Consider the following 19,200-nt stretch of genomic DNA (forward strand, 5'->3'; position numbering starts at 1 on the left):
AAACAAGGTGGGTGAAGAATTATCTTTTATTGGACCAAGCTTTGTTGGTGGAAGAGACAAGCTTTCAATCTTAACAAAGCTCTTTTTCAGGTCTGGAGAGGGAAACTAGAATATGTAAGCGAAATACAAGGGGGACAGATTGTTAAACAAAGGATTCAAACATTAAGGAGACCACTTAAAACAAAGTGGGCAATTACCTAATACTTTTGCAGTTGTAAAACAATGGAAGGTTAGTAGGAAGCAAGGTGTGTTACAAGTTGCAACAGGCCATAAAACCAGTGTCTCTGTTAAGTCCATAGTTTTTAGTGTCCAGCAGAGTTATAAATTCAAGTTCCCAGGCTTGTCTTTTGAAGATGTTGTGCAGGTTTTCTTTGAGGATGATCTGTCCCAATTTGTACGTAGCCTGGCCATTCTCATTTCCTTCTCCAGACCTAAATAGCAGCTCTGTAAAGTTGGAAAGCTTGATCCTTTCACCAACAGAAATTTGTCTAATAAAAGATATTACCTCACCCACTTTGTCTTTTATATAATTTGAGTTAATTGGCAATCAATCAATTCAAATTACAAGAGGAGCAAGGACTCTAGTCTAGACATGCCCTTACTTAGTTTATAACAGAATGGAGGGTTTGGAAGCTGGTGATATTCAGTTTGGGGTTTTGTCCACACAGCTATTTTCTGTATTTAGAGTTTGAGAGTATCGTGTGGTGTAGGTGTAGTGTAGTAGCAGGTGGAGGCTCATAATTTAGAATGTAAAAGTTCTTTCTTCTGAAGCTAGATTCCCTGAATTGCTATCTCTTTGAGTTGCAGATGAAGACAAGGATTAAAAATTGGAAATTTTTATTTAGGTGAAATTCTACAGTATTGCAGTAAATTTAAAATGTAGTTTAGTTTTTGAAATTTTTCCATTTAAAAAAAAAAAAAATCTAGAACTGTTATAATTGGAGCTATAAAGCACCCAAATAAAAAGATACCTAAGGCAGCAAAAGACTGGTAAATATATTAACTTTTATTAAGGAGCCTTCCCTCCTTTACCTCCTTCCTTGCCCAGCTCCCTTAAGGCCATGGTCTCCAAACTCTGGGGCACACCCCCCTAGGGGGTCATGGAGGAACATTCGGGGGGGAGGGGGGGAGGGGTGCAGCAGGGCCTGGGCCAGCCCCCACAGTGGGTGGGGAAGGAGCATCACCCAGTCCTGCTCTGCTCCCAGCTCCACTCTGGTCCTGCCCTCAGCCCCAGCCACAGCTCTGGCCCTGGCTCCCAACCACGGCTCCTGGCCAGGGGGCACAGAAAGAGTCCATTATGGGTAAAGGGGGTGTGACCAGCAGCTGGGGCGGCAATGGTCCCAGCTGCTGCTCTAATCCCAGCCCCAGCCTCCAGCTCTGGCTCCCAGCTGCATCCCAGCCCCAGCCTCCAGCTCTGGCTCCCAGCTGCAGCTCCGACCCCAGCCCCAGCCTCTAGCTCTGGCTCCCAGCTGCAGCTCCGACCCCAGCCCCAGCCTCTAGCTCTGGCTCCCAGCTGCAGCTCCGACCCCAGCTCCCGACAGCGGTTCCTGGGCAGGGAGGCATGGACAGAGTCCATTATGGGTAAGGGGGGCACAACCTAAAAAGTTTGGAGACCACTGCCTTAAGGAGTGGCTGGTGCTTGGAAAAAGTGTTTTGAAGGGAGAAAAAAAGGCACTCAGTGTTTGAAGCCTGATATGTTTGTTCTCTCAGAAAAATGAGTCATCTACTCAAGAATAATTAAAAATAAAGCAGCACCTCAGAGGAAAGAACTAAAGGCCAATTGTGTTCACCCAAATTGTCGGAAAAATTCAAGCTTTCCAGAACTGTTGTATGAGTGTTTGTAGAAACAGGTCTCTAAACAGTAAGTTTCTCAAGCCCTTATTTTCTTATATGTTTGTAAATTATAATGTAGACAGAGTGTTATTTATAGACAAGCAAAAGTAAAGAGCTGTCCTTTAAGGAGTAAGCTCTAAACTTCTTCATTTGTGAGCTATGGAAAATATATAAAATTTTCATTTTTGCACATGCAATGAAGTCCCCCCTCACTTTCTTTTAAAAACTATTGTACATTTCCAAGATAGTTAATGCTAAGAATATGATTATGAAAAATAAATATACTTGTGAGATATGAACTATATACCTTTATTAATCCTTCAGAAAAAAGAATTTCAATGGTTTCCTTTAAAATAGGAAGCAAACCACCGTGATGGATGCCAATTCCTCGCTTCAAAAGAGGAAGCACATGCTCAACCTATGAATACAGAGGTTAAGTGAATATGTATATTTTGATATACTTTTAAACAAAAAGACAACATTTAACATCTTACGCATAGTTTTCATGTTATTCAACATTTTAAGCACAACAGATAAGCAGATCTTCGACTTTATTAAAGATTCACCCCCAACAAGAAGTGGTCAAAGACAGAGAGGTCTGTTTTGGCTACTTGGTCTAGCACTTCTCATATCATTAATAAGAGCAATCTCTCATCCACCAGAGGTAGTAGCATCTAGAGTTCTATTCAGGCCATTCAAAGTTAAACAGGAAAATTCTCTAAATGCACTGCAAAAGAGCATACAATAAATGACACTGAAAAGAAACAAAGGGTTCTACTTTCTTGTGGTCCTTCAGCACTCACTGAAAAGTGATGTATTTATCCTGGAAAGTAGAATGAGAACATAAGGGATGTTTTGATTATTTCCCCTCCCAGATCAGTGGAAACAGATATTCCCAAAGTCACTAATAGTACCCAGTGCTGACCTTGTCATTATGCCAAAGCAGCACCTTATTCATTGCTTCCAAAAGGAGAAATTAAATAGAATTGCTGATTTGATGAACATATATATTCAGACTTGCAAATAAAACAAATTTAAAGACCATAATCATTGCCTCAATTTCAGCCAACCAAATCCCTTAGTCTGTCAACATTTCAAACACTCATAACTTTGTTCAAGAATATTCATAAGGACTCAGCACTTCCTTACAGCTAAGCACATCCTAAGTCATTTAAAATATGGGACTATATAAATTTGTAAGTTTACTTAAGAGTTTTCCTTGCCCACATAAGACATTTTTGGTAAACCAGTATCTTCATACACACACAAAAATTATTTTGTTTGGCTGCCATTTTGATCATAAATTTATACTCTTGAATTATCTTGTTCTGTGAAAACAGATTGTTCTGTTTACAACATTATAAAATTCAAATTCTGAACACTTTAAATTCTTCTATCCAAAACTAAAAGTCCAAAATTATTTTAAACAAACATATACTCACTTGGTTAGCTTTGCTAATTAGAACTTGTTTTGTTCAGTTTCAATGTCAAAACTGATCAACTCTTTTGTTTCTAACCCTAAACTAATTCTGAAAAAATACTTTGATCAGATTTGATTACCTGCAACAGGCAAATCCATCTCTCCCTCCCATATCCTATGAATAGAATTCCACTGTTATAAACTTCATATACATATATGTAAAACCAGCTAGTTAAGGCTGCAGAAGAGTTTCAATTTTTTCTGTTCTGAATCTCCACTTTCAATTACTCTCAAGTTTAACAAAAACTTGAAGGCTGAACTTTCCATGGCTTGTCTGAATACAAAAGTGATTGGACAAGCTGCATCAAGCCATTATTTAAGTTAAAGGGAATGAAAAATATTCAATCTTCCTATTCTTCTGTCAGCTGTTCTTATGCAGGTATCTCCAAAGTGGCTCAACTTTGAAAGCTGTAACTTTGCATGCTAGTTGTCCTTAATGGAGAATAGTATCTTTGTTAGATTTTCAGAAAGAGAGAGAAGTACACGTGATTGAAAAATAATTTCTGAGCACGCTTACTGGGTATCTACCAAGATTTTTTTAACAGAGCCTCACGAAGTGACATCATAAAGTGAGGCCTCGTCTACACTAGGGACTTTTAGGAGAGATTCCTACAGACACTACCACTAATGCGGCTAAACTGGTGGTAGCATTGGTGAGAATTTTTCCTAAAATTCCCTCGCAAAGGCATGGCCAAAAGCACAATGGCTATTACTCTTGTGGCAATTTCCACCTCTCACTGAATCACAATGAAACTCTCCAAAAGGCTAATCAATAACAGCATGAGAAAATTTGTGCATATATAGAGAAAAAATATATTAATCCATGATTTTAGCAACTGTTACAAATTTGCTGCATTTTACAGTATTCTGACAATTCTATATTTTTATATGATGTTTATATTTTTTCCATTGTAAAGATGCAACCATTGACCTATAAACTGGTGTGCAGCTGCTTTGTTAACTCGGCTTTACAAAAAAAAAAAAAAAAAAAAAAGGACAAGGCAAAATTTGATAAAGATTGGATGATCAATATCACTCAGTGAATTTGAGCAATCATCAATTAAAAAGAAAGTTTTTCACCTATCTGGAGATGTACAATTTATTAAAAAGTAAGTCATTCAAAGTTACCCAAAATATTGAGTAGAACTATGGTTCAAAACAGTGGTAAAGTATCTATACCTTGTAAGTTTTAATTTAGCTTCTGCTTTTAATTAAAAACACTATCTAAATAAGCTACTTACATTCTTCACTACACTGTTAATAAATAATCCATTATATATTTATCTAAAATACACTAGTATTTCAGGTATGAATTTTAGCACATGCTAATTAAAATTATTCTTAAGCAACCTCCACACTCACCTGAGGAAGCTTCTTATCTTCATCAGACAGACAGTCAATTGCATTATTAAATACTTCTTCAACCATCTTTTTTTCTTCGTCTATAAAGGAAACATTTACACATGAGCAAATTTTTTCCTGCAAATATCAACATGCTGGTATTGTAAACTATGTCAAATGTAACTGCTGTTTATTTTAAAGGTTACATTATAAAAAGTAATGCTGAAAGTTAGGCAGTCAGAACACATACTAAGCTAGTTAAAGGAAGTGTCCTCAAAGTTACCTGCCTTGTACATTCAAAAAAACATGTATGGAATACCAAGATGAGAGATATAATTATGCAGCTGTACAATGACGCAAATTTTAAAAAACTGTTTTATTTACAAGCAGGTGGGGGGGAAGAATTTTTAAATTACAATGACTACAGTCTGATGGTCGTGTGAAATTATGAGAATACCCTGCTGCATGTGACAGCGAATGCTACAATTATTTTATTACACTCTGCCAGCATTGTTCAAAGACATTTTGTTGACGAGTAGGAAAGGTCCCTGCCCTGAAGAGTTCACAATCTACGATGACTTCTATTGCAACTCCCTCTATGCAGTTACTCCTAAAATTCTCAAAAAGTCTTAAATTTTAAATTTATTATTTTCCCAAGTTAAGATGAAATGTTGGAGGGTTTGGGGAGGGTGGCAACTGTTGAGAATGATCGATTTAGTTACGTTATGTGAGCAAGAAAAATATTTTTACACATCTGAGAAATTACTCAGATTTCACTTATAACCAGGGAGACCAGGGAGCCGAGGGACAGAACCACTTGGTATGTGGCCAATCCTTTCTCTCCTCACGCAGCTCTTTCTGAAAGTAGCTGTACTATTACTGCTGTCCCAAAATGCACTGCAGGTAAAACTAAGGGCATGGCTACACGAACACTTACTTCACGGCAAACTGGGGTGTAAATCTTCAGTGCTCCAATGTGCCACATACTGTCTGTGTAGACCTTGTTACTGAGTACTAAAAATTCCCTAGTCACATTGATGTACTGCTCATTCAAACCACAGAACATCAATGTGCAACAGGAAACTTAGAACACAGCAGCAGGTTTATGAAGACAGTGAACTAGAGAGGAGTTCTCACAACAAATTTTTGGTGGCCTCAAAGTGCGGCACTTGCTCATGGCCGCTCTGATGATTTCTCCTAGAATACTTAATTAACTTTACTTATGCAAATCATTGTAATTTATTTATGTAGGGTTTTTTTTTGTTTTTTTGGCAGACTCGATAAAAATTCTTTATTAAAAATTCTATTCTTTACTGGACCTAGCCAGAATAGAAACATGAAAAAGATGCTTTGCATGTTCTTGTCTTTTGTTGTTGTTGTTTTCTTTTGCTTGTTTGGTTGCCTTTTTTGTTTGCTTGTTTTTGTAAGACCTGCTGTCTAATAAATCTGCTTCTGCGAAAAGTGCTATTTGTATGTTTGTTAATATCACTTTTCACAGTAGCAGACTTGCTAGCTAGCTGGGAGGCAGTGAAAAGTGATGTTAACAAACATACAAATAGCACTTTTCACAGCAGACTTACTCAGCCCTGGCAAGTTGGGGGACAAATTAAGGGACAGGGATGTGGGTAGGGAGGCAGCGGGGGCCAGGGGCAATGGATGAGGGGTCCAAGGAACAGCAGGGCTCGGGGGTGATGGGGTGGTGAGCCCAGGACCCTGCAACTGGAGACTGGAGCCCTCTGGCTACGTGGCCAGGGACCAGGGCCAGACGACGCAGTGGGGGCCAGGAGCAGTGGGGTGGGAGGGAAAGGGTGATCCCAGGACTGGCACCCACCGCCACATGGCTGGGTCCAGGGCCGGATCCCATGGCTGGAGCCCAAAATCCTGCAGCTGGGGATGGAGCCTGCCGCTATGCGGCTAAAGCCCAGGGCCAGAGGAGGCAACAGGGGCCAGGGTGATGGGGAGGGTGGTGAGGCCAGGGCCAGGATCCAAAGCCCCTTGGTTGGGGGACAGACCAGAGCCTGAGGCCAGAAGCCCGAGCCCCACCATCACCACCCCCGAGAAGATGGGGAACTCACACTGCCTGCCCGCTCCTCCAGCATTTGTGGCTCCAGAGGTTGGCAGGGCCCAACTCCTGCTGGCGGCTTTGCCACTTCCTCCACTCCCCCCACAAATCACAACCCAGGAGGCTGTGGATGCATGAAAAGCCCCTGGTGGCCGCATTTGAGAAATGCTGCAATAGAGTACTGTAGAATTACTGTGCGGCAAGCACATGTTTACATACACATGGCCTAACTAAGCTTTAGAATGAAAAAGCCATCTCAATATTGTACTGATTAGATCCTCTGGTGACGCCAGCAATTTCCTTCTACAATCAACATAATTTATTAAGATTATATATATAACTGAAAAGTTCTGCATTTCCATGTCTATGTATTATAGGTTTACTTTTTTTATATTAGATATAAAAAGCCTGAAATAAAATACAGACCTGACTAGAAAGGCCTCTCAACATCATTAACGCAAACCTGCATTTAGAAATAAAACCACACTACAACTTATTTATCTGTACCTGTGTTGAAGTCTAATTTTGTCATCTGAAGTGCGTAGGCTTCACAATCTTTCTTACTGAAACTGAAAATAATTACAGGTTGGAAATTCCTTTCCATGATCATTTTCACTATCTTAAATACATTTGATGGTCCTGGAAAGACAAAACATTATTTTGGAAGTTACATTAGTAGAAATGTCTCTTAATGAGGAGTAATCTAGACATGCACTAACAGCATTTTTTTTGCAGTTTTAAAATAACTGAATTCATCTTGTATTATATAAGAACTATTTTAAAATCCAAGGTTTCAAATTTACCTTTTGTTCCTCCTTTCCTGCCTTTCTGGTCCCCTTTTGCTAAGTCACCTGCATCTCTAAGTACTTGCATCGCTGTGTTAAAGTTATCTTCTCTGAAATCACCCTAGAAATAAATGCAACTTTTGTAAGCAATTTCACTTCCCCAATTAAAACTTTTCAATGGGTTAGAAATAAGACATTTTAGGTCAGAATACAAAGCAAAAATAATTGAAATTATTTATCCAACAATAAAGTACTTACACTACCATAAGTTAGCCAGCAATCCCTTTTATGGGGGAATCTAGAAGCATACTTGCATGCAAGAATATGTACTTACAGAGAAATGAACAGTGAAGCAGCATACTATGCTGCCATTATTTGGCTCTGTATTATGATATTGACATAATTGCCGGACCTTGAATCATGCGTAGCCCAACTGATTTGAGTCTAGTCCTGCTTCCAGTGACAATAAGTTGCTATGGGCTGTGTATTTTAAGATTTTGTACTTTTGGATCACCAGTTTTGTATTGTTTTTTTAAATCCTGCAACTGCAAAATAGGTAGCTCACCTCAGTTAACTGTCTTTTTTACATTCTGGGGAGACAGTTGAAAAAGTGTTGAAAAAATAAAGGAACACTGTAGAGATAATGAAGCCAGCATCTCATGAGAGGGAAAGCTCATTGTCAAACTCTTGAGCACCTCAATGTGGCACATAATACACACCTGAACTATAGGGACACATAATAAAATAATTGTTGTGTTCCATATCACTATGATGTTTAACAGCAATTCAGAGCACCATGACCAGAAGTTTGTTCATTTCATTTTAAAAAAAAGAGACGTTATCCCACATAGAGCCATTTTGTCTGTCAAGCAAGGTAGGTAATGTCAGTGGTCACAATTTTTATCATAAGTTAATGGGTGAGAGGAAATTCAAAGCCATATTTTACAAAGGACAGTCTCATAATTATTAAAAGCACATACAACGATTTTTCAAACCAACTGAAAACGTCTTACATTTTCATCAACCACAAGGTGGAGTCCATCTCCCCCTGCTGGAAAGATATAATGTTGCAGAGGAGTAGGTCGATAGTCTGTGTAAATCACATGGCAAGGCTATAGGGGAGAGGGAAGGGGAGAAAATAAAAACAATTTACTTAATCTCTACTATAAATTAAAAAATGGTATTTATTCAACAAACAATAAGTATACCTCTTGACCACAAAGTCTGGAGACAACACTTTCCAGAGGAAAATAAAATATTTTAAATCCTAAAACAATAGAAGATTGCCATTAGTCGCACTGCTCTTATTACAGCACAATCAGGAATGCAAAACAATGTTTGCTTTTGATTCCCATACATTACTGTTATAGTAATCTGTTAAAAAAGGCCTGGCAATCAAGACTAAGGGCTTGCCTGCCCTGTGAGTTGTTGTGTGGCAAGCTAGGGTATGACTCTACAGTGCACCAGCTTGCATGTGGACACTGCTAGAGTGCAGTGAAAGTCCCAGAGTGCATTTAGAACAATGCTTCTTGAAAGCATAATACACTAAGCCACACACTGGGACTTTCATTGTGCTGTAGCAGTGTCCATATGGCGAGTTACTACATGGCAAGCTGGTGTGCTATAGATTCACACCATGGCTTGCCATTCAATAACTTGCAGCATAGACAAGCCCTGATGAAAAGTTAGGCCTAAAATACATTATCCTAAAGATTTATACAGTACTGACAATGTCTCTTGGAGAAGAAAAACAAACAAACAGCTTCAGGAACACACAATTACAAGCTCAGTGTAAAAGCCTCAATTACTGGAGGGATACAGCAGTAAATACGTCTCCCTCCAATTTAATGGTTACAAAGAAACCCTATGACTTTTAAATATTGAGACTTACCAGAATTTAAAAATCAAAACAACCAAACATTAAAAACTCCTAATTTCATTTTCACTTAGAAATCTGCATTGTGCCATCCACCCCTTAAAGCATACAAAGTATTCTTTTTATAAATGATTAAAAGGTCACTGTGACCTTAAAAATTGTATTCTACACCAATTTTCTTTCCTAGGTTACTATAACTGGATTATTGAAACTGCAGTATTTTGAAATCCAATTTCTGTTTTCATGATTTATGCTTTGTACGTTTTTGTCCTTTAGACAAGTGGAAAAAACCCCCCAGTAATTTTCTACCCCCCTCCCAATCTTTCTGTTCATGTTCTCTGTGCTGCAGCGTTTGAGTTGCAAACACAGCAGAGGAATGTTTATTTGTTTAAAATAACTGCTGCCATTAGGATTTTAAATATATAAACATTTCTTTATATTGTTTTACAAAACAGTAGATTTTTGTAAGATTTGTTTTTACACAGTCAAAATTTTGTGCCAATTTTGAACTAATCACATCTCTTTCATTTAAACTGTGAAAGCACCACAGCCTCATATGGTTCCCACACCTACCAAATAGACATTTTAAGGTGGAGATCTTGGGATCAGACCCCACCCAACACTGACTCCACAGCTGCCCTGTTGCAACGGGAGTGCTTGGTTATTTGAAAAACAGTGTCACTGGTGGTGTCATTAGTGCAGCTTTCCTCAACCAGAAAGATGGTATCATGCCACAAGGGAGATCAAGGGTGGAGATATCAAGTGTGGACAATAAAATTACCTGTTTATGAAGATGGCAAATCCATTCAGCAAATTGGCGGGCATTCGGAATAGTGGCAGAAAGAAACACATAGTGAACATTGTCAGGGAGCAATATAATAGTCTCCTCCCAAACCACACCACGTTCTGAAAACAGAAAATGCACATGGCAAATTAAATGAAGGCCCCACAAACCCCTCTTCTCCCCCTTCCACCCCCAAGCTCAGAAGCTGGTACAAAATAGTACACAAAAAAACAAAAAAAGGCTTCTTTCTTTGCCAAAGGAAATGCAAACAGTTATGCACAAGTCTTATACACACTAAACAAGTAGAAATCAAACTGAAGAATGCATGCAGAAAGATGGCAGCTTGTCAGCAGTGAAGATGAAAAATCAAAAATTTATCCACAGAAATGGTGAAACAAACAGCAACACTTTCTTACACAGTCTCACCAACAGGCCCACTCCTGGAGGAATAGGGATGAAAAGAAAGTTCATTTTCCATGCTCATTCAAACCTTGACCTGATGGAAGTGCCAACATTTGTTTCTGTTCTAGTTGCAGCTTTTATCTATTTGAAGAACTCTTCCACACAGCAAAAAAGTTAAATAAGGTTAAAGGGGTGTGGGATGGTTGACAAGAGTGCTTGGCAACCGTACCTATTGAGTTCTGCGATGTAGGCAGATGCAAGCCCCGCACACACCTGAAAGCCCATCCTCCAGCCTAAGGGGAGGAACTACTGAGCCTGAGGCTCAAATAAAAAAAATAAAAAAAAAAAAAAAAGAATGAAAAAACCAGGAAGGGACGTGAGGGTGAAAGGGTCATAAGTAGGGAACCGGAGTGGGACACCGAGAGGAGAACCCCAGGCAGAGCCCACTACTCCTCAAAAGTGTCTAAGGAGCTAATGGATGCAGCCCAGAGGAACTCTGCCCAGACATGTGATCAAATGGAGGACCGGAAATAGGCCCCACAGTCGCAAAGCACCTCCCTGTCCAGCATCCTCTTCCTGCTGTTACAGATAGTCACCATGACAGTGCCAAGAAGATTGATGAGGTCTCACAATTTTGTGGGACCACAGATAAGATGTGAGTATATCAGGAGATGTGGGAAAAAGTGCAGCCAGAACCTAAGGAGGAGGTTCTGGAGGAGCTGGAAAAGGGACTGCAACCTGATGCACTCCAGGGAGACGTGCGCCAGGGTCTCCCTGGCACCACAGAAGGGGCAGGTGTTGGGGAGGAGAGTGAACCATGCCAGGTACATGTCCGTACTCATAGCTCCATGGAGGAGCCACCAGCTGATATCTCCGGCAGGCTGTGGGACCAGAGTGGAATAGAGTCTGGCTCACCATGGTTCCTCACCCTCAAGAGGTGGAAGGATGTCCCACTATTTAGTATCAAGGCAGGACATGAAGGTGAGAAAATGGAATGTGTGGAGCATGAGCATATACAAGTGATGTCTAGGCGTGGTTCAGAAATGAACCAGCTACAGGTCGCGCAGCCTGCTCAGGGCATGTGGAGGGTACAGCCAGAGAGGTTCACGGGGCAGGAGCCCAATGAAAAGATCCAGAGGGCTGGGGTGGGCGGGGAGCACCGTTCCACAGGACTGGCTCAAGGAAGACCCAAGAAGCAAGGCTGTCCTCACCTCCTGGAGGACTCACTGGGGGATTTGAGAGGTGGAGAGCCCCACGCACCAGTCAAGCACCAGGTGATCCACCCAGTCCCCCTGGTCATAGTTCAGGAGGTCTCTGATTCTGGTGGTGCCTCCAGGACCAATCTCTGGCACACTGAGAGGGACTCCACAACCTGCACACCAAGCTGGGGTTGTGTAGCAGAAGCTCCATGAGATCTACCTCCTCAGCAGCCGCCACGGACATGGTTGCTGAAACCAGCTTCCAGGTCCGGAGGAGCTCCTGGTAGAAGACCAGCAGCTCAGAGAGGTCTCGTGGAAGACCCCTCAAATGAAAATAAAAGAACTGCTGGTTATACTGGAGCTCTTGGAAGTGGCAGAGGAAGGCATGCACCAACATGCTCCATGGTGGACTACCTACGCCATAAAGAAGTCTCTGCAGAGCCTGAAGGCAGAAGACATGGACCTTACTATGGAGGCAGAACAGGTGCTGGCCTCCCTCCTCCAGGGGAGGGCACAGAACCCCCGCAGAGACCCAGTGCAGTCCCGGACAAAAGAACTCTATAACTAACCTCTAGCAGGCCAGGAAACCTGAAGCCGGGCTCAGGGTGTTGAGCCGTTGCCAGAACATGGCCAGGATAAGCTGGGTGAGCACCAGCACCAGCACCCTCCCCCATAGGAAAAGGAACCAGGGCAGTACTGTCCACCTCCAAAGCCACTCAGCCACCCAAGTCTTGCCAATTCTCTGAAGGGGAGGGATGGACAGTGGAAAGGTAAATGCCCAGATAGAGTGAGGAACCCACGCTCCACTACACCATCCCAGGCCACACTATCTTCAATAGTCTTTATCTGGTCCAGGACCTCCTTGAGCTTGCGTGTAGGGATGGTCTGTCATTCGCCCTCCTCTCCCTGCACCAGGAGAAGGCATTCGACAGGGTGGACTGTGGGCATTCAGCTTTGGGCCCCAGTTTGTGGGCTTTCTCCAGGTGCTGTACACTTCTACGTGGTGTTTGGTAAAGCTCAACTGGACCCTGACCAAACTTGTCAGCTTCAGACGAGGGGTGTGTCAAGGCTGTCAGGCCCGATGTACACTCTGGCCATCGATCCTTCCTTCCTCTGTCTCCTTTATAGGAGTTTGACAGGGTTGGAGCTCCGCAAGCCAGAGTTGCACATGGTTCTGTCAGCCTACGCTGATGACATGCTCCTCATGGTCCAGGACCCAGATGATCTGGTGCGGATGGAGGCCTGCCCTGTCATCTAGTTGGCGGATTCCTCCACCAAGGTCAGCTGGGTCAAGAGTTCTGGCCTGATGGTCAGGGAAAGATGACAGGTGAGTTCCCTTCCTCTGCTGGCTGGCCCTCCAGGCAGGGCAGGCAAACTAACAAAAAAACGCTCTGGAAGGGTAGGGCAGTGCAGGAGGGACATGCAAAGTGGTCAGAAGCAGGCGGATAGGGCAAGCAATAAAGGGAAAGGGGACAAACTGCTGCAGGGGGTGCCGGTGGGAGCCCACCAGCCAAATGCAGATGGGGGGGGAAAGGTGAATCCAGGGGAGGAAAAAAGGGTATGTGCACCCACATGCACTTGTGATTAGTCTCTATAAGCTGCAGCAAGTAAGTCCCAGATGGTAAGAGGGCCAAGACAAACAGCTGGGCCGAGAAGAGGCAGTCCCAAATGATAATTGGGGATGATGATGGGGGTGGTGGTGATGGTGGGGGGATGGATGGACATGGGGGAGGGCTCTGTTCCGCTACAGTAGCTACCACCACAGACTCAGAAGGCAACAAAGATGGCAAAGTCACTCAGTCCAATGGTATTAATAGCAGTATCTCCTCCACAGTATCCTGCACCAGCACCAGTAGCATCACATGCTCCTTCTCCAGCTGCAGCAATGGGTCCTTTTCCTCCTCCTCAGTATCAGCAGCAACAGCAGGGCCCTCAACCAGCAGCAACCAGCTAGCCAGTCAGGAGAGCCCCCGGAGATGGTGATAGTGGGTCACTCGCTCCCCTCTGGGAGGAAGGCCAGCAGGGCCTCCCACACAACAGCAGCCAGCCAGGAGGACAGCAAGAGGGATCAGGCCCAGGGGGCTGCTAGGGAACAGCATCTGAGTCAGAACTTTGGTCACTGCGACTCTAATTAATTACTCCAGAGCAAACTTCATTAGGAAGAGCTGTGCCTAATTGATGGGCTGAGGAGCACTAAGAGGCTAAGCAGGTCATTAGGCAGATGATAAAAAAAGGAAGAAAGTAGGCGGGGGGGGGGGGGGGAAATGGAGAGAGAGATGCTCTTCCCTGCTTGCCTCAGAAGCTGATGGCTCCGCAGGCTGTAAGTGTATGGCAGTCTAGTGTACAAAGGCGGTGGGAACCAACTTTGTAAATAAACTGCATATGGTGTTTTACCAGCAAAAAGGTCTCTGAGCTGTTTGTGGACTTAAGCGGAGGCAGGAGCGAGCAGGCCCTGCCACATATGGGAAAAAGAGAACACTATTTATTTAATAGAGAAATTGTAAATACAGCATACCTGAGTCTCTCATATAATGGATTTCATCAAATATAACCCAGGCAACTTCTCGCATAACCTCAGAACCTCTGTAGAGCATACTTCTCAAAATCTGAAGAAAATAAAAGGGTGCAAGTGATGCATCTAGCACTTAGAGATCATGCACATTCAATAGTAATAGTTAATGTCACTTGTATTCAATGACTTGCTTAAGAAAGTTTCACATGGAGATGTATACTTTGGTTCAGATTCATATGGTAATATAAAACCTTAATTTGAAATTTAAAAAACTACACATTTAGAGTTAGGCTATTAAGAAGAGTACCAAATCTGTAGCAAGCTGCTCCTAGAAATAACTGTAAAATACTCCTCACGATACACTCTAATAATCAAACTCAGCAACATGATTTGAACTTGTTCCCTCTGCCCTCAGATGTAGTGAAGGAACAAGGGACTGAATTTATTACTGTTACTCTGATTATCCATTTGATAGCATGTTGCCACTAGACTTCAAGCCCAGTTCAACTGAATGTTCTTTTAAATCTTCACTCACCCAAAAGACTCCACACAGATAATTACTATGTTACAGGGAAATCCTTGAAAGTCTTAAGAGTTCTTCCCACTAAAGTTTCTCTCCTAAGAACTATTTACTTCTTTGAAGTGACTTCTGCTTATTCATACCTGTGGGAATCTAGTGAGCAGTATAACCACCGGGAAGGTAGGCTGAAAAGTTCTAACTAAACAAAGGTTGCAGAATTGGTATCCCAAAATAAGCATTAGATCTAGCTGAGACACCAGTGCTGAGTAAGGGGAGGCAATGTGGTGACAGATGATATGGAAAAGCTGAAGTACGTAATGCTTTTTTTGCCTCTGTCTTCTCAGACAACGTCAGCTCCCAGACTACTGCTCTGGGCAGCACAGAATGGGGAGGAGGTGAGCAGCCCTCAGTGGTGAAAAAAAGAGGTTCAGGACTAATTAGAAAACCTGGACATGCACAAATCCATGGGGCGTGATGCAATGCATCTGAGGGTGCTGAGGGAATGGCTGATGTGATTGCAAAGCCATTGGACATTATCTTTGAAAACTCGTGGCAACTGGGGGAAGCCCTGGACAATTGGAAAAAGGCAAATATAGTGCCCATCTTCAAAAAAGGGAAGGAGGAGGATCCAGGGAACTACAGAACGGTCAGCCTCACCTCAGTCACTGGAAAAATCATGCAGTAGGTCTTCAAGGAATCCATTCTGAAGCACTTGGAAGAGAGGAAGCTGATCAGGAACAGTCAGCATGGATTCATCAAGGGCAAGTCATGCCTGACCAACCTGATTGCCTTCTATGATGACATGATTGGCTCTGTGCATGTGGGGAAAGTGGTAGACGTGATATACCTTGACTTTAGCAAAGCTTTTGATATGATCTCCCATAGTATTCTTGCCAGCAAGTTAAAGAAGTATGGGTTGGATGAATGGACTATAAGGGAGATAGAAAGCTGGCTAGATCATCGGGCTCAACAGGTGGTGATCAATGGCTCAATGTCTAGTTGGCAGCCAGTGACAAACAGAGTCAGTCCTGGGGCCAGTTTTGTTCAATATCTTCATTAATGATCTGGATGATGGGGTAGATTGCACCCTCAGCAAGATTGCAGATGACACTAGGCTGGGGGGAGTGGTAGATACACCAGAGAGTAGGGATAGGGTGCAGAGTGACCTAGACAAATTGGAAAATTGGGCCAAAAGAAATATGAGGTTCAACAAGGACAAATGCAGAGTCCTGCACTTGGGACGGAAGAATCCCATGCCCTGCTACAGACTGGGAACCAACTAGCTAGGCAGCAGTTCTGCAGAAAAAGACCTGGGGATTACAGTGGACAAGAAGTTGGATATGAGTCAACAGTGTGCCCTTATTGCCATTAGTAGGAGCACTGCATTAGTAGGAGCACTGCCACCACATCAAGGGAAGTGATTATTCCTCTCTATTCGGCACTGGTCAAGCCTCATTTGGAGTATTGTGTCCAGTTTTGGGCCCCACATTACAGAAAGGATGTGGACAAATTGAAGAGAATTCAGCGGAGGGCAACAAAACTGATTAGGGGACTGGAGCACATGACTTATGAGGAGAGACTGAGGGAACTACGCTTATTTAGTCTACAGAAGAGAAGAGTGAGGGGTGATTTGATGATGGCTTTCAACTATCTGAAGGGGGGCCAGGGAGGATGGAGCTAGGCTGTTCTCAGTGGTGGCAGATGACAGAACAAGGAACAATGGTCTCAAGTTCCAGCGGGGGAGGTCTAGGTTGGATATTAGGAAATGATCACTAGGAGGGTGGTGAAGCACTGAAATGGACTACCCAGGGAGATGGTGGAATCTCCATCCTTAGAGGTTTTTAAGGCCTGGCTTGACAAAGCGCTGGCTGAGATGATTTAGTTGGGGTTGGCCCTGCTTTCGACAGTGGGCTGGACTAGATTAACTCATGAGGTCCCTTCCAAACCTAATATTCTATAATTCTAAACATGGACAGTGAACTCCAGGTCTGTGTTCTGAAGACTTCTAAGATGGAAACATTACAAAGACATTCTATCAATGCTGCCTTAGTCACTGTGGAGCGAGTCACAAGATCCTGAGGTACTGACAACAAAACCAATATGTAATACGTCGAAGTATTCAACCTAATCTACTGATGCAGGGGATGAATGCAAGTGGCATTCCTTTTAAAAACTGTTTCCCAAAGGCTATACAAATTCTTGCTAACTTTAAGCGACTCAGTCCTACCCAAATAAAAACTAAGTCCTCAACATCTAGGATATGTAGTCCTAATTTTCCCCAGGTGATAATGAAGTTTTGGAAAGACCATCAGGAGATCAATAATCTGAGTCAGGTGGAATTCAAGACACCATTTTCTATAAAAGCCTGGATCACTCTATCCCTGTGAAATATGGTGACAAGATATCAGCTATTAAAGTATGCAACACTCACTCCTCTTGCAGATTTATCTGATTAAAAATACTGTCTTTAGTGACAGGTGGAACACAGAGCAATCTTCGAAGGTCTCCAAAGAAGAGTCCATCAACTCTGTCAGCACCAGGTTAAAGTATCATTTTGCAATGGCTTCTCTGACTAGTGGGAATATAGACCTCACAGGAATCTTGAGACTTGACTGAAAACAATAGAACTGTTTATTGACAGATATGGTGAGAGCATACGCAACTGCACCTTCATAGAAAAACAGGAAAGGATCAGAGGCCAAATATAATCAATAATCTAAAAGAGATTATATGGATGTAACACATAGATACAGATTAGCTGCTCATGGAGAGAGCATTTCAGAGCAGAGGGCTTTTTGGACTACAATAAAATCTCCTGCACTTCTACAGAGCATGTCACGGCAAAACTAGTCAGTAACCTGTGAACAAAACAGCAAAGTCAACTGAGATGTTCTCCCTGAAAGAGCTAGTCTGATGACACCAAGAGAAACAAAAGCTTAACTGAAAGATTTACACATCAACACAGTCTATACCAGTGTTTCTCAGTCTTTTTGTGCAGGCACCACCGCTGGACTTAAAAAAAAGAAATTCACGCTCCACTTGAAAAAACTGCAATCCCCTATTTTAAACTCGGGCTCCAGCCCCAGTTCTGCCGCCCGGGTCTAAAGCATGTAACTTAGCTTTGCGAGGCCCCTTTAGTGTGGGGGCCCAGGCAATTGTCCTGCTTGCCACTCCCTAATGCTGGCCTTGCACTTGCGACCCCCCTGGAGTGTCACAATCCACAGGTTGAGAAACACTGGTCTAGACTATGTTAGAACAACTGATCTGATGTGACATTGCTGGAATAACTAGTATCAGGCAGGTTCTGTATAGTCACACACTACTGATCATTAGCAGGATCAATGGAACCTGTGAGAAGTAGAACAGAAATCTTTCGTCCCAAGTCATGAGAAGTATGTCTAGAATAAAAATGAAATGTGTAATGGGGGAAACTGCCTAATATTTACTAACTACCTAAACTACAATATAAACAGTAGATATGGAAGCATTACCATTCATCAGCAGCTAGCAGAGGAAAGGAAGGAACTGCGGTGTTTGGGGCCATGTCACGCTTTTGCAATCTGATTTAAAAAATTCAGTGCTTCGAAAGGGAAAACATGCAGCCCTAATAGGCACTGCTTTCCAAAAGGCTCTTGAGGCTCTGCAGTGCCTGGGACACATCTCAAATATGTGAACATACAGCGGTCATTTCAAAGTACTTAATTCCTGCCCCTCTATAAAAAGAGACTAACTGAAGGCAGGGGAGGTTGTGAGGGCAGAGGGAACTGAAAATATTGTATTATTTTTAACATAATTCACCCAATATAGTCTTCGTTGGAAATCTTTTTGTTTCAGCCATTCTCCACATGCATGCGCCAAAAATGTTCCAACAGGGCCAAGAGGGAAAAAGCAAAAGGATAAAGGACTAAGTGCTAACTACTTAAACGTACCTCTGTTGTCATTACAAGACAAGAAGCTGTAGGATTAATGGTGACATCCCCAGTCATCAAACCAACATCTTGAAATTCCTCATACATCTCACGATACTTCTGGTTACTCAGAGCTTTAATGGGACTGGTAAATATCACACGCTGTTTCTCCCTCAAAGCCAAGGCAATTGCATACCTACAATATAACATTAAATACGTGAGACACATTTACACCTTTCTACCCTTCCATAACCTTGTATTAAAAGTAAAAGTCTAACACGGAAGACTGGTTAACAAAGCATGAACCCTTTTCATCTGTCCATTACCAGCTTCAATCTAATACAAGATCATCAGTCAACCTGTGGAATTCATTGCCAGGGGATGTTGTGAAGACCAAAACTGTAACAGGGATCAAAAAAGAATTAGATAAGTTCCTGGAAGAAGTCACTGATGAACCTATTAGCCAAGATGGTCAGGGATGCAACTCTATGATCTGTG

At 42.5% G+C, this 19,200-nt stretch overlaps 1 protein-coding gene across 1 annotated transcript in view; it reads right to left on the reverse strand.

Annotated features, from left to right (window-relative positions):
* The window catches only part of MTREX (Mtr4 exosome RNA helicase), a 79,911-nt gene that overhangs the window by 50,580 nt on the left and 10,131 nt on the right, over positions 1-19,200 (reverse strand). Inside the window, exons 6-13 of the mRNA XM_067568585.1 lie at positions 18,724-18,898; positions 14,278-14,368; positions 10,159-10,283; positions 8,515-8,613; positions 7,520-7,622; positions 7,224-7,355; positions 4,676-4,755; positions 2,141-2,251 (exon numbers count right to left, since the gene is read on the reverse strand). Coding sequence (XP_067424686.1) covers positions 2,141-2,251; positions 4,676-4,755; positions 7,224-7,355; positions 7,520-7,622; positions 8,515-8,613; positions 10,159-10,283; positions 14,278-14,368; positions 18,724-18,898 — 916 coding nt within the window. The remainder of the gene's footprint in view (positions 1-2,140; positions 2,252-4,675; positions 4,756-7,223; positions 7,356-7,519; positions 7,623-8,514; positions 8,614-10,158; positions 10,284-14,277; positions 14,369-18,723; positions 18,899-19,200) is intronic.

Source organism: Emydura macquarii, unplaced genomic scaffold (genome assembly GCF_026122565.2).
Source record: "Emydura macquarii macquarii isolate MOO-44397 ecotype Brisbane River unplaced genomic scaffold, CSIRO-AGI_Emac_v2 contig_2897, whole genome shotgun sequence".
NCBI classification, from domain to species: domain Eukaryota; kingdom Metazoa; phylum Chordata; order Testudines; family Chelidae; genus Emydura; species Emydura macquarii.